Source organism: Convolutriloba macropyga, chromosome 15 (genome assembly GCF_964194025.1).
Source record: "Convolutriloba macropyga chromosome 15, txConMacr16.3, whole genome shotgun sequence".
Lineage (NCBI taxonomy): Eukaryota > Metazoa > Xenacoelomorpha > Acoela > Convolutidae > Convolutriloba > Convolutriloba macropyga.
The window spans coordinates 36,134,146-36,149,835 of record NC_134482.1 but is presented as its reverse complement, the minus strand read 5'-3'; the positions used below and the strand labels follow the sequence as shown (position 1 = coordinate 36,149,835).

The 15,690-nt window shown below is 33.9% G+C and overlaps 2 protein-coding genes across 2 annotated transcripts in view; one reads left to right on the top strand and one right to left on the bottom strand.

Moving 5' to 3' along the window:
• Positions 1-6,734, top strand: part of LOC142354292 (uncharacterized) — a 48,576-nt gene extending 41,842 nt beyond the window's left edge. The window contains exon 2 of the mRNA XM_075406556.1: positions 6,252-6,734. Within this exon, the coding sequence (XP_075262671.1) occupies positions 6,252-6,454 (203 nt within the window). The 3' untranslated portion in view covers positions 6,455-6,734. The remainder of the gene's footprint in view (positions 1-6,251) is intronic.
• Positions 1-15,690, bottom strand: part of LOC142353881 (multidrug resistance-associated protein 1-like) — a 653,144-nt gene that overhangs the window by 170,555 nt on the left and 466,899 nt on the right.

Here is a 15,690-nt window from a genome sequence, read left to right as displayed (position 1 = left end):
TTTTCTTTTTGTGAAGTAAATTATGGCCGACCGATATCTTTTACGGAAAAATCGTAGAATTCGAGAACCCGGTTGGAAGTCTGATCATGTATAAGCCAAAATATTTTTAAGAAATGCGCTGAATGTGCTGAAATTATGTACAAAACGTGCTGAGTGTTCTGACAGTTTAGTTATAGTTGATGAATGCGTTGAATAGAACTATTTTCCGCAATTAACAAGTCATTTCTTACAAAAATTGGGCGGTTTTTCCTCACATATATGGCATAGTTTGAGCACGACCAAAATTCCAGAAATCATCACTTTCAGCACATTCCTCGCATCAATTCAGCACATTTCCTACAAAACTTTAGAAAATTTTAGCACATTCCTCACATAAATTGAGCACATTTTTTAGCTCTGTGAAAGAAAACATGAGAGCAAAGCGTAGAAAATGTGTTAGATAAGTACCAAAAGTGCCGAATCAAATGTAAGAACTGCGCTTGCAAAAACTAAATACAATGCTTTTGAGTGGAAAAAACATAATCATGGTCGGCTTAAAGTGTTGAACTCTGCTAAAATTATGTATAAAGTGTGTTGAACGTTGAGCTTTTTATTGTTATTTTTTCCTTTGGCTTATCAAACAAATAAATTATATCAGACATCTGTAAGAGATTTTGTCCTAGTAGTGACATAGTCATTAACAGAAGCAGTTTTTTTGTCTCAATCTTTAAGTCTCCAAGTTTAACTCTTGGCCTTTAACTTTTGGTTTCTTGGTCTTTTACAGTAGACTGCGTTGCACTGTTTTGAAGGTCGTGTTTTGCGTATTACCGAAACAAACTGTTTTTTTGTACAGCGTATAATATTTTCTAAAGTCTTTGGTTGTAAAGGTGTAAAACCACTCTTTCGTTTTCATCAAACGATTTCAAAACGATTTCAAAAGTTTCAATTCATCATGAATAAGTATAAAGTCAACGTCATAAGGTCGTTATATAAATCAACGTATAAGCTATAGAACGTTCATGCCAAAAGTGGTTTTTTAAACGGCAATTTTTGATGCTCATTTGGCAGGTACTTTGTCTGATAACGAATCATTTCAAGGACAGTCACCATTTTGTACCAATGAATCTAAAGACCTGAAAAAATACAGAGCAGAATCTGGTCTTATTTGATAGGTTTCATGATTATGATTACTTAAAATTAAGTTAAACGAACTGAATTAGGCTCCGAGCTTCATACGTAAATTGGAACAATTTCTGCACGCATTTTAAATAATTGAAACTGATTGTCTCAGAAAAATGACGCGTTTTGATTTAGTTTATCGCTTACTTTTTTACTCTATAACCTTTCTGCTTTACTATATGATCCGTTCATTTTTTTTAAAAGATTTTTAGCTTCGGAAGAATTAAATGTTTTCAAAATTTTTTCTTGATTTTCGGTTTTTTACCCATATTTAGTGTCGGCAATAGTTGTTCTCTTAAAATTGTCCGCAGCCTTTTGCGGTTTATCTTTGATGAAAATGTTTGAATATGCACACGGTTTTAGCATGAGAGAAAGCAGTTTTTTTCAAAAATGTGTTGTGGTAACTTATTGCCATGCTTGAGTGTTTGATCGAGGTGATGTCTAACACTTTTGAAAATTAATAGTTCCTTTGTTATACTTTTCGATTATTTAATAACCATCAAACAAATAATTTATTGAGTAGATATTTACTGGAGAATTACTCTCGATCATGAATTATGATATAAAAATGGTCAAAACTTTATGAGCGGACGCACTTTAGCAACTATTCTTTTCTCTATATCAAGTTGAGATATTTATCAATTACATTATTAAAGTTTTTGAATTTGTTTGAACTTTTTAGAAAAAAAAGTAAGGGTGTCCAGCACACTTATTTTTACCTCTCAGGTACTCCCGATAACTGTATAACTCACCGTTATATAGTTTCAGCCCGCTTGCAATCCCCTGTGAGAGATCTTGAAAAAAAGACATTCAAAATGAGTAATACGTAGGGTCCGATAAATTCCTTCAGAATGGAAAATTCACACGGATAAATGCGGGTTAACAAATATATTTATATTAATTCTATGTTGTTAAATTAGAACCATATAGTTCACTTGACAAGTCATATTAAAGAGCATCAGAAAACGTAAAACTAAAAATTGTATTCTCAAACCCGAATAAAAAAGTTGATTTTTGTAAAGTTCAGTAACATTTGCTTCAGGTTTTGCCAATGGAAATGTCATTTAAGTAAGAACGGTGATGAATCAAATTGAGATCTTCAAATGTGTTTTCTGATACTAATAGTGTGTTTGCTTGTTTTAATTCCCGGACTACAATAAATTATTTTTTCAACGCTGAATCATGATAACTTTTGTTCTGAATTTTGGACTGCCAAGTATCATGGCCATGTCCTAAATTAAGCTGATCAGAGTAAAAAATCATGACAAACTAGTTTTTTTGAATTTGTTGTGAACTACATGACAAAATCAGACTGTGGCATTACTGATCAGAACAAAATTTCAGCCTGAAGAAAAAAATCTCAGAAAAAAACTCAGCATGTAAATACTCTGAATTTACTATGAGAATAACAAAAGAACAATAAAAATTTAGTCTTAATGTACTATGAGAATAACAAAAGAACAATAAAAAATTAGTCATTACCATCAGTGAAAGTGGTTACCTCGAAAAAAATTTAAAAACTTTGGAATTATTATTCGCTGAGTCTTTGTGTTCTTTGTCTCCTGTTGGTTATAATAACCTTGAGATAGAAATAAGATCTTTTCTCTCCTTAGGACCACTGGAAAAATGGAAAAACAAGTTTGAAAATAAACTTTTGAATAATTTTTGTCGCTTATCCCATTTTCTATGAAAAAAAAACTATAAAAATTTAGTTTTTTTCTATACATGTTTGTGACATTTTTGGGCAACACAATTGTTTCTGCCAGTTTGGCAGTTCCCCTTACAGATTCTGTCAGATACTCTATTTTGTGGCGAAATCCTGATTTTTCTGGCAGAATTTGCCAGATACTTACAGGATAGCCAGTTTCGACCAGGGTATAAAGCTAAAATTGTAATTTTAAATTTATCCGGAAAATAAAAGATACTTTTGCTTGAATTTAACTCATCAATAAACCTTAAAAGTTGATTTATACTTATATTCAGTGAACTATTTCTTGTATAACCTATAATTTAAAGTTCGGTTTTTTTTTCTGTTTTTATCTTAAAATATTTAAAATTTTTTCCCTTGTGTCCAATCCTACATCTGTTTCATGTTCTATATGAATGAGCATGCTAAAAATTATTGAAATATTAAACTATTTTCCTAATTCTCTACATAAAATTAAGTGGTGCGTGTTTTAGCCTATAACCGATTGTGACCTGATTGTGATTATAAAATATAAAACCATATGAATTGACGTAATTTATTATTTTCTATAGGGTTATAAAATGGCTGATTAATCCATAGTTTGACCACTCAACCATCGTTTACGAATGTTAAGTGCAGAACTTATCTCTCTACCTCCCCTTCCCATGAGTTCACTACATGAAGTGTCCTATAAACTGTATGTGAGAGACTAGGATAACCTTCAAAGAAACCGATCGATAATAATAATATTAAACTTGTACAAGAGGTCTAGTTGTTCTATCCCTCAATTTTTTGGAGGGCTTCGAGCTTTATGCTATAGCCTGCCTTTTTTCTAATTGTGAAGTAAATTATGGCCGACCGATATCTTTTACGGAAAAATCGTAGAATTCGAGAACCCGGTTGGAAGTCTGATCGTGTATAAGCCAAAATATATTTAAGAAATGCGCTGAATGTGCTGAAATTATGTACAAAACGTGCTGAGTGTTCTGACAGTTTAGTTATAGTTGATGAATGTGTTGAATAGAACTATTTTCCGCAATTAACAAGTCATTTCTTACAAAAATTGGGCGGTTTTTCCTCACATCTGTGGCATAGTTTGAGCACGACCAAAATTCCAGAAATCATCACTTTCAGCACATTCCTCGCATCAATTCAGCACATTTCCTACAAAAATTTAAAACATTTTAGCACATTCTTCACATAAATTGAGCACATTATTTAGCTCTGTGAAAGAAAACATGAGAGCAAAGCGTAGAAATTGTGTTAGATAAGTACCAAAAGTGCCGAATCAAATGTAAGAACTGCGCTTGCAAAAACTAAATACAATGCTTTTGAGTGGAAAAAACATAATCATGGTCGGCTTAAAGTGTTGAACTCTGCTAAAATTATGTATAAAGTGTGTTGAACGTTGAGCTTTTTATTGTTATTTTTTCCTTTGGCTTATCAAACAAATAAATTATATCGGACATCTGTAAGAGATTTTGTCCTAGTAGTGACATATTCATTAACAGAAGCAGTTTTTTTGTCTCAATCTTTAAGTCTCCAAGTTTAACTCTTGACCTTTAACTTTTAGTTTCTTGGTCTTTTACAGTAGACTGCGTTGCACTGTTTTGAAGGTCGTGTTTTGCGTATTACCGAAACAAACTGTTTTGTTGTACAGCGTATAATATTTTCTAAAGTCTTTGGTTGTAAAGGTGTAAAACCACTCTTTCGTTTTCATCAAACGATTTCAACACGATTTCAAAAGTTTCAATTCATCATGAATAAGTATAAAGTCAACGTCATAAGGTCGTTATATAAATCAACGTATAAGCTATAGAACGTTCATGCCACAAGTGGTTTTTTAAACGGCAATTTTTGATGCTCATTTGGCAGGTACTTTGTCTGATAACGAATCATTTCAAGGACAGTCACCATTTTGTACCGATGAATCTAAAGACCTGAAAAAATATAGAGCAGAATCTGGTCTTATTTGATAGGTTTCATGATTATGATCACTTAAAATTAAGTTAAACGAACTGAATTAGGCTCCGAGCTTCATACGTAAATTAGAACAATTTCTGCACGCATTTTAAATAATTGAAACTGATTGTCTCAGAAAAATGACGCGTTTTGATTTAGTTTATCGCTTACTTATTTACTCTATAACCTTTGTGCTTTACTATATGATCCGTTCATTTTTTAAAAGATTTTTAACTTCGGAAGAAATAAATGTTTTCAAAATTTTTTCTTGATTTTCGGGTTTTTACCCATATTTACTGTCGGCAATAGTTGTTCTCTTAAAATTGTCCGCAGCCTTTTGCGGTTTATCTTTGATGAAAATGTTTGAATATGCACACGGTTTTAGCATGAGAGAAAGCAGTTATTTTCAAAAATGTGTTGTGGTAACTTATTGCCATGCTTGAGTGTTTGATCGAGGTGATGTCTAACAATTTTGAAAATTAATAGTTCCTTTGTTATACTTTTCGATTATTTAATAACCATCAAACAAATAATTTATTGAGTAGATATTTACTGAAGAATTACTCTCGATCATGAATTATGATATAAAAATGGTCAAAACTTTATGAGCGGACGCACTTTAGCAACTATTCTTTTCTCTATATCAAGTTGAGATATTTATCAATTACATTAATAAAGTTTTTGAATTTGTTTGAACTTTTTAGAAAAAAAAGTAAGGGTGTCCAGCACACTTATTTTTACCTCTCAGGTACTCCCGATAACTGTATAACTCACCGTTATATAGTTTCAGCCCGCTTGCAATCCCCTGTGAGAGATCTTGAAAAATAGACATTCAAAATGAGTAATACGTAGGGTCCGATAAATTCCTTCAGAATGGAAAATTCACACGGATAAATGCGGGTTAACAAATATATTTATATTAATTCTATGTTGTTAAATTAGAACCATATAGTTCACTTGACAAATCATACTAAAGTGCATCAGAGATTGTAAAACCAAAACTTGTATCTTCTCAAAACCGAATAAAAAAGTTGATTTTTGTAAAGTTCAGTAACATTTGGTTCCGTTTTCGCCCATGGAAATGTCATTTCAGTAAGAATGGTGATGAATCGAATTGAGATCTTCAAATATATGTTTTCTGATACTAAAAGCGCGTTTGCTTGATTTATAATTGATATCAATAATTTTTCGTTGAATTCATGTTCAACTTTTTTGGGTTTTATTTAATGTTGCTTGTTTCCATGAAAAAAATGAAGCTGAAACTATTAGAAGAACATCCAGGGATCAAAAACGTAGCACTTTAACAGTAAAAAATCCTCCATTGTCAATTTAAGGGATTTGACTTTTGAGATTTTGAAAATCACAAAAAAATCTTTTAGATTTTGAAAATCACAAAATCTTGGAGATTTTGAAAATCACAAAACAATATGATTCCCAATTTCAGTGGCAGTGACAGATGAAAACTCATTCCCGGACAAAAAATTCTGGCAACCCTGGAAGGCAAAGACCAGGACATTCGCCCAGCCTGAGCAGTCCCTCTTGTACGGACAACAAGGCAGTGACAATTTGGAAAACGAAAAACGCAAATTCAGCATGTTTGACAGATACCATCAACGATTGTCTAGAAATGACGGTGTGAAAAAGTAGATGAACAAACTTTTAGATTACTACCCAATTTCAAATTCAGTCTATAACTTTCGATAGTAAAAACACCGAAAAATTACTTTTCTGAAAAGTTTTGCAAATTAAAAGAAGGTGACCGCCAGAAATTGTTCATCGTAGAAAATGCAAATGTATTACTTTTATTATTTGCTTCACCTGTAAATTATATTGAAAAATTTGCTGTTAAATGAGTAACAAGCGTATCTTTCAATATTGAGACATGAGATGATGGAATTTTTGTGAACAATTGAATGTTTGCATAAAATTTTTTCGTTCAAGTTAAACAAATGCTGGTTTCAGTTCACGCAACGTTTTTGTCTCAAGAAATTGGCAGAAGCGATTATAAATTATTGAGTTTTTTCGGCTACTATAACGATGTCCTACTTAGATAAAAATTACTAGGGAAGAACAAATAAGTTTTCTTTATTTTTGTCCCAAAAAAAGGCTTTACGGAAAAATTCCAATCGTAAAACAAGAAAATTTTTTGTTCTCTCCATATTGCTATAATTGCCGAAAACATTTAACATATAGTGAAAAACTAATTGAAATTCGCAAAAATAAGAACTTCTTAATTCTTCAAGAAAAAAATTAAAACTATCAAATTTTTAAATTCGAAAACTCTACGCAAGCTGGAGCTGAGGTAAATCATTGAAATACACCAGGGTTGAATTGATTCTACTCAATAAAGTTGGTAAGGTGAAGTCAGCTCAATTTCCGTTCTATTTGTATATAATTTTTGTGTAAAGCCAAAGTCCACCTCGAATTCAAAATCATATTCTAAACCATTTTTATTTCAATTTTTCAACGTGTAAAAAACTACAAACAAAAAAAACTTATTGCATCAGATTCATATTTTATATATCAATCTGTTTTTCCAAGTATTATTTGGAACAATCAACAATTGACATCGCTGGCAACAGAGCCATGGCATCAAAACCACATCAAAAATAGATCTTATGAAAGTGTCGATATTTTGTTATCTCTGTGCAATCACCAGGTCTGAGTTGATAAGCTCAACAGAAAGATGCAAGTAAAATAGGGATCAATGAAACATTATTTTGAGAAGCGAATTTGTATAAAATAGTGAACTAAATTTTACTTGTGGTTGTTTTTTATTGAGATCATCTTGAGTGATAAATCACTTGCCACTGTAACTTGTTCTGTAAATTCAGTGACTGTAATGACTGCGCATTTGAACTAAATCAAGATTTTTGATTTAAACAATTGCTGTTGCTTTAAAAAAGAGACTGTGCATAGATAAGTTTTCACTGTCCTGTTCGACTATAGCCCACTCTAGTTTCAACATTGCTTGTTTGAAATCAATTGACAACAAGAATTTAGTAGGAAAAGGTGAAAGAACATGATTATAAAAACTCTATGTAATATTTAGATTTTTGATTGGACAGCCTTTCGGGGAAATATATCACCTGTTAGGTCTCACAGTTCAACCGATTTAGAATTCTGGTTCGTCTTTTTAATAGCAACAGAACTATCGCACTATGCCCCTAGCGGTTATCAATTGTCGATGGTTAAAACATTTCAGATAAATTTGATAACTAATTACAATAATTCATTAGGCATCAAATGATGTGTAATAGCGTGTTCATGACACAAGTATTTCCGCCTTTACTATTTCTATTGGCTTGTTGACTTCATCTCAATGAGGACATTGGCGTTTAACGGTGGCGTATTAAAAACCAACACAAGTGGAGTCAATGTCAGTCAAGATGGTCGAAATACTTGGTCAAGAAAAGAGTCAACCAAACGGAATGCATTTCTAGTGTTTTCGGGGTTTATATTTTTATAAAGTAACTTGGGGAGAACAAGTTCTTTTCCCATGTAGTCGGGTGTTGTTTAATGGCAAACTTACGCACTACCATCAGTGGATATGGGTAAAAACTACAGTCAGCTATTTCCGAAGTTACCACAAAACTATCTCTATCCCCCAACAAAGGTATCAGGACGCCCAGGTACTGCTAACACTGCCAATTATGGCAAGCAAGGAACTTTGGGTAGCCTAAAGTAGCTGGTGATCGTACTCAGCTACCAAGATATCGGCTTCAAAAAATCATCGTTGGTTGTACAAAAGTTCGGTCCAATAATGTGAAAGATTCCTGACCTGACCAAAATTGTGAATGGTGTTTAACTCAGTTTTATAACTCAGTATAATTCACTTTGTTTTCAGTGAAAATGACTAGGCAAAAATACTAGGTTGCAACAAGATACTCGGTGATTATATCAAGCTGCTGTTCAACACACATCTTTGTTTGAAATAAATTCCTGTAAAATGCATTGAGGTCGGTAATTCTCAGAAATCACCTCAAGAACTTTAGTTCTCTAGCAAAGAGTATTTCTTGATTTTATTAGGCATCATGGGAGCTAGAGTACCACAATTCAATTTATTCAAAGATAAGAGAGTCACACGATTGTCAGGATAACACTTTGATGATGACAACTTACATGATCCCAGTCTTTATGCTAACATTTTTCGGCAGGATTTCGCCATTGTGAGTTGGTGCATGCAATTATTAGTCAATGTTAGTACAATGTCCGGAGCTTTCAAGAGGTCGGGGTAAAACAGCTTCAACTAAATTAATTTGCTTTCTGATTCTCATTACATTCATTATGGAACATATTCAGCTTGATAGCCCGATTCCTTGTCCAGACATGATTTTGTTTTTAAAGGCTCTTCAGACGCTCATAGCTAAATAGCTGACCCAAATTAGATTGTCTAATTCACAGTCTGCCTCGAAAAAACGTGATGCCTAAATTTTCAATGGTTGTAGTTTGAGCCCCTTAGTTACAGTTTATCCAATTTAAATTTGTTTTCGAAAACAAAATTTTTACTTAACAGTCGTTGAAGCATTAAGCTCAAATGTTTGAACCTAGTTTTAAATATCTTCACAATTACACAGGTTGTACAAAATGTTCGAGTAAAGGATTATATTTCAACCCACTAAAAAATAAAACGTACACATGACTAGGATAAATTATCTTTAACTTTAAATAGAAAAAACAAACGGACCGAACATTTCATTTTATAAGAAATTCTAACCGCAGAATTATGTTTAACAACACTTTTTCAAATATTTTCTACAGAGAAAAGACCATAGTTTTATCATTACAGTTCAAATTTAAGAAAAAGTTTCAAATTCATTTGCACTTAATTCCTCCGTTGACATTTGTCTGAAAATAATTTACAAGTGAAAAATTTACAAATAATTCACAAGTCATGAGAAGATTTTGGTCATTTATAGATCCTGGAGGGCACAACTGCAAGAATCTAGAAAAAGTGACAGTTTTCTCGCCAATAATCTAGTCTTGTACGATACATTTGCTGGTAAGTTTTGCATTAGTTTCAAAAAGAACACTAGAGAAAACAATATCATGATTTTATAGTTAATTTATTTGCCAATTTTCGGAGTGTTTAATGAGCTGAAAATTCATTTTCAATCTTTTAAATTGTTTGGTTGTCTGTGCACTTTAAATAAAATTGCGTAAATTGGCCTCAACGGAATTAAGGTAAACTATTGTTAAGGAACATTTAAGGTAAAGGTTAAATTTACCTTTACATGAGTATAAAAAACCTTAACCTGTTAAGATAAATTTTACCTTAAATTACCTCAACTTTTTTTGAAACGTTTTGCAGTACATAGTTGATTATTTTCCAATTAAAAAATTGCAGCTTGTTAAACATAATTTTGTCTGTATCAAAAAGAAATCTGATGCTAAAAGATTGCAAAGAACAGCAAACAAGACATCGTCTTTTCTCTTAACTTTGTCCTAACTTACTTTAATTGTTTGCCCTAACTTACTTTATATTTAGGGTAAACGTTTGAAATATTTTGACGCAATGCCTAACGAATTTTAACGCTATCCTTGAGGTAACCTATTAAGGTAATTATAAGGCAGTGTAGAGTAAAGCTAAAGTCTTTGTTAAGGTATTGAGGCCTTAATTTTTCAGGTTAAGTTCAGTTACAGTTAGCTCTAGTTAAGGTGAGTTAAGGAAAGGCTTATATACCTTAACAGTTGAAGTGAGTTAAGTTTTTTTTAAAAGGTAGAATTACTTCAACTATATTTAGTGCGTAGTAACTAGTTATCAGGATTTGTGTTTATGATTTTCAAATCAAGTGCTTTTCTAATTTCCCGGAAATTGTTCGATTTCAAGAGTTGCAGGTCAATTGATTCACCAGATACATTGCCTTGAATGGGATGGTCGTTTAAGAAAATTTTCTGACCGAAAAGCGTTATTCGCAGACATACATAGTCAACAATTCTTTTTTAGTCTTAAAAAAATAGAGCGAAAAGGGGGCGTAGTGATCTGAAAATATCAGACATTTTAGCAATTGTTATTTATCATGTCACAGTTTTTCCGATGGATCGAAAAAACAATAGTAATTTCGGTTTCGACGAACTCAGTCAATCTCCTCACCTTAACCTAATTCGAACTAGTTCATATTGGCTAGTTTTGAATGTTGTTTATTTTTTGAGCACGTATGACAAACAAGGAGGCTCGGTAATGTGCGTTTGCACATAATATTCCGACCCCGCTCATCAACTATTTGATTTAATTGTCTACCAATTGAGGAAGAGATAGAAAAATTTTGCAACAATTGGCTAAATGTTCAACAAACAACAAAGTAACAAGATAATTCTGGAATAGAGGTCTGAGACTTGCCATTTATGAGAGTTCTGGACAAGAAAAACCTAAAAAATCAAATAGTAGCAACCATTTATTACCACCAAAACTCGACATCTATGTTTTAAAAACACTTAATAACAAAAAGAAATTCAATCAGATTGTGGTACGGTTGTACCTTAATTTAGTTCATATTCATTAAGTTGTACTAAATATTTTATTCTTGTCCTTGTCAGACTAAAAGTCATCATTTCATTATACAAGTATTTTACCGCCGACTAAAAAGTCAATATTTCATATTGTTCATATCGCCCACTTTTGATTATTATTCATTCTCTTGAATCTTGTTACTGAATTAAGTTGCATTCAATCTAGTCTGTTTTGCATTAATCGAAGTCCTATTGGATTTGAGAAGGAAATCCACTCTCAGTAATTTGGTCTGCATTTGCAACACGATTGCTACTAATTCTAAAAAAGGTAATCCACTAATTCAGTAAAAGTTGGATTCGCACCTCGAATCCATTCAACTAAATCTAAGTGGATTAGTGACACAAAGTTATATCTCTACAGTCAGAGATATCACATGGCGCAGTCAGCAACTAAAGAACGTGCACTCTTGGGAATCGAACCCTTTTGGGACAAACCAACACTTGAACCTCCATTGCGAGGGGAGAGATGGCAGATTATGTTGAAACTGGCTATAATGGCTAAAGAAGGAATATCAATTGACACTCTCCTTGACGATCCTCCGGACAAAGTCACTCTACCTCCAGAACCCATTTACGAAGCTGATGTCGAAAATAGCACAGCTCAAAGTGAACGAGACCGTCGTACTAGAAACGAGCAACTAAAAAATTCGTGGCTCAATAGATGTCAAAAAATAGAACTGGTTGGCATACTATGTGGAGAAAAACCTTGGAAATACTGCGATAGTAAAGCAGTCTCTCTAATATACCTCAGCTTGGGAATAGAAGGGTGACGAATATTCGGCTCACAAGAACCGAATATCCAGATAGAAAGAGTGACAACAAAAATCCTTTGGGATTGCCTTGATGGTGTATTCACGAAGCAAAGAAATATCACATTTGATCGATACACGTTTCTCACTCGAAAACAAATGAAAGGAGAACCTGTGAAAAAGTTCTACGGGTGTCTTAGAGAGTTGTCTCTAAACTGCGATTTGGGAAGTCACGAAGAATCGATCATCCGAGATGTCTTTATTGCTAATATGCAAGATGGTGAAATTCAACGGGAACTACTCAAAGAGACACGGACGGCAAAAAAAGCTCTCGAGGTGGCAATGAACGTTGAAATGGGAATACAAAACCAATTGAAAATTTCTGGAACTCCTATTCCTAACACTACAAATGAAATTTCAAGTCAATCAATAAATAGTGTCCAAGGATCGTGGAGTAGAACCCGAGCACCGACAAATCAATTTGTCAAACCTACGTTTTGCCAAAATTTTGGCTATGGCTGGACTCCTTCTCATAGACAAAATTGTCCTGCACGTGGAAAATCTTGTAAGAATTGTGGAATCGCTAATCACTTTGCAAAAGTTTGTCGCAAACCAAAACAACCTAGTAAACCGAAACCTAGAGTAAACTATGTAGATGACTCGGTTTCTGAGGCGGCTACAGTAGGTACTTCAACAACGGCGGCAGAACAAGTTAACAATATCAGCAAACTTCTACAGCAGAAAATTATTTACGATGCCAATTATGATTCTGATTACGATGACTATAACGATAACTGTGTAGCTGCCATTTCCATCAAAAACGGCACACGTGAGGTAGAAACTGTAAATTTCGACATTTGTGTTGGAAATACATACACAAAAGCATTGGTGGATTCGGGCAGCGTATGCACTATTGTCAACAAAAGTCTGGCGGACACAGTGGTGTCAGATTGCAACGAAAGCTATTGGGTGGAGTCACCCGAAATACATGATTTCAAAACCTTTTCAAATGATATAATCAAGATTGTAGGTGTAATCAACACATCAATAAAGTGTAATGGCTGGATAGCCAAGGGCATTGATGTAACTGTCGTGGAAGATGGTCACTGACCCATCATTGGACGAGATCTATTTCCAAAGCTAGGCCTTTCTGTTATACAATTAAAACAAGTTGCTAATATTGATCAAAATCAATGTCCAATCAAGAGGCAGATCTCTTTTGATTTTCCAGATCTCATCACCCGTGTCGGTAAATCTTTAAAACATTCAGTAAAGTCGACATTTCATAGTGAATTTACACCTACACATCAAAAAGGACGACGAGTTCCAATTAATTTACAACCACTCGTTAATATAGAACTTAAAAAACTACTTGATGAAAAACACATCATAAAATTAAACAGTTGTTCAGAAAAAAATTTTATTTCTCCTATATTCATTACAGTTAAAAGAGATAAAACAGTTAAATTAGCTTTAGATTCCAAAATCTTAAATAAATCTATTCATAAAAACAAACACCAAATGCCAAATATTGATAATTTGATTGACACAATTCATCAGAATTTAAATACATCCGCATCACAAGAAACAGCATATTATTCAACACTGGATTTGAAGTACGCATACAGTCAACCTAAATTAGATCCGGAAACGGCTCAACATTGTAACTTTAATATCATTAGCGGTGAGAAAACTGGAACATACCGTTTTATTACGGGCTTCTACGGTTTAACTGATATGCCAGCAGCTTTCCAAAAGTAATGGATTATACATTAGTAGGACTTCAAAATACTTACTGTTTTTTGGATGATATTATAGTAGTTAGTTGTGGCTCTAAAGATGACCATTTAAAACTCGTCTATAAATATTTGAAGAAATTAGACGAGGATAACTTACGAATTAACTTACCTAAATGTCATTTTGCAAAGACCGAAATAGAATGGTTGGGTCATATGTTTAGTCAATCAGGAATAGCTCCACTTGAGTCAAAAACAGCGGCAATCGCTTCACTACCAGCACCTAAAAATTTAAAACAACTTAGATCCTTCTTAGGTTCCGTCCATTACCTCGGAAAGTTTATTCCTAATTTGTCTCAATTGTGTCATCCCCTTCGTCCTTTATTAAAAAAGAACACAAAATTTGGAACACTGAACATGATACACACTTCCAAGCAATTAAAGATAAAGTTGCAAACACCACAGAAAATACACACTATAATCCTCACTTGGAAACGCGGATCAATGCGACGCTTCAAGAGCGGGTTTGGGAGCAGCACTAGAACAACGTTCGCCTTCGGGATGGCACACAGTTGCATTCACGTCTCGTTTCCTCAACTCTAATGAGGAACGCTATAGTATTAATGAACTCGAATTATTAGGTGTGGTGTGGTCTGTAGAATATTTAAAATATTATTTATTTGGCAAATCTTTCACAATTATCACAGATCACCCAGCATTACTATCCATTATGAAAGAACATAGATCAAACGAATCTTATAATAGTAGATTAACACGCTGGATTGATCGTCTTTTACCTTTTGATTGTAACATTGAACATATACCCGGTGCAAAAATGGGGCTGGTAGATTATATTTCTCGCCAACCAAATCAAAAAGCAAATGTTACAAACAAATATGACGAGGAATTTGCGGTAGCAACAATTACCCGCATTCGTGACGCGATTGCAGCAATTTATGTAAATACCACACCACAAACTTGTCAATGACAGCACTTTAACAGCGTTCCTCACACAAATTCCACACGTGCCTCGCATCCTCGCTTAACAAACAATTCTCAATTGCTTTCTGCCATTAATCGAAATACAACTCAGTTGCTTCTTGAAAATTCTGCAAACGCAGCACAATTCCACTCTCTCTCTCTCTCTCTACCAGCAATACAAAGCCAGTTCAAATCCAGTCCAAATTTAATTGCCCCTCATATACATCACATATCCTTTCAATCAGTAATCACAAAATGAGCAGCTCTGCATCTAATCCGCAAACTCCTCCTACACACAGCCGGGTAACATTCCAATCTACCCCCAATTCTAATACCACCCGCTCATCAAATGACGGACAAACTTCCCCCAACTTAGAATTGTCAAAAGAAGAGGTCTTTGAGAACAATCTGACACAACTCTTCACAAAGGGATTCTTAGCAGTTCTCACTAGTAAGGACGCTGTTCTGAAAGAAGTACGCGACTGCGTTCTCCAAAACAACCCCCAAAGGTGTAAGGAAGTGAATCCTTACCTCTTCTCATACTGGAGGGATTTGCATGTTCGTTCGGGATGTGATTGTGTGGACGAACGCGTGGCGATTCCACACTCAATTCAAGACGCGGTCTTGGAAAGCCTCCACTTAACGCACCCAGGAAGTTGGGGCATGATAACGCTCGGGCAATACGCGTTCTGGCCGTAAATGCACCGAGAAAATTTGAATAAAGCTGCCACGTGCAAACCTTGCACTGATATTGGTAAAAATCTTAAACCTGTTATTCCGGCGTCTAAATGGAAACCTTTATTGCCATGTACAGAACCAAATGAAGAAATACAAATTGACTTTGGAGGTCCCATCACCAATGAAAAAGATCAAGACATCTATTTTCTTGCATGTATTGATCGTTTTT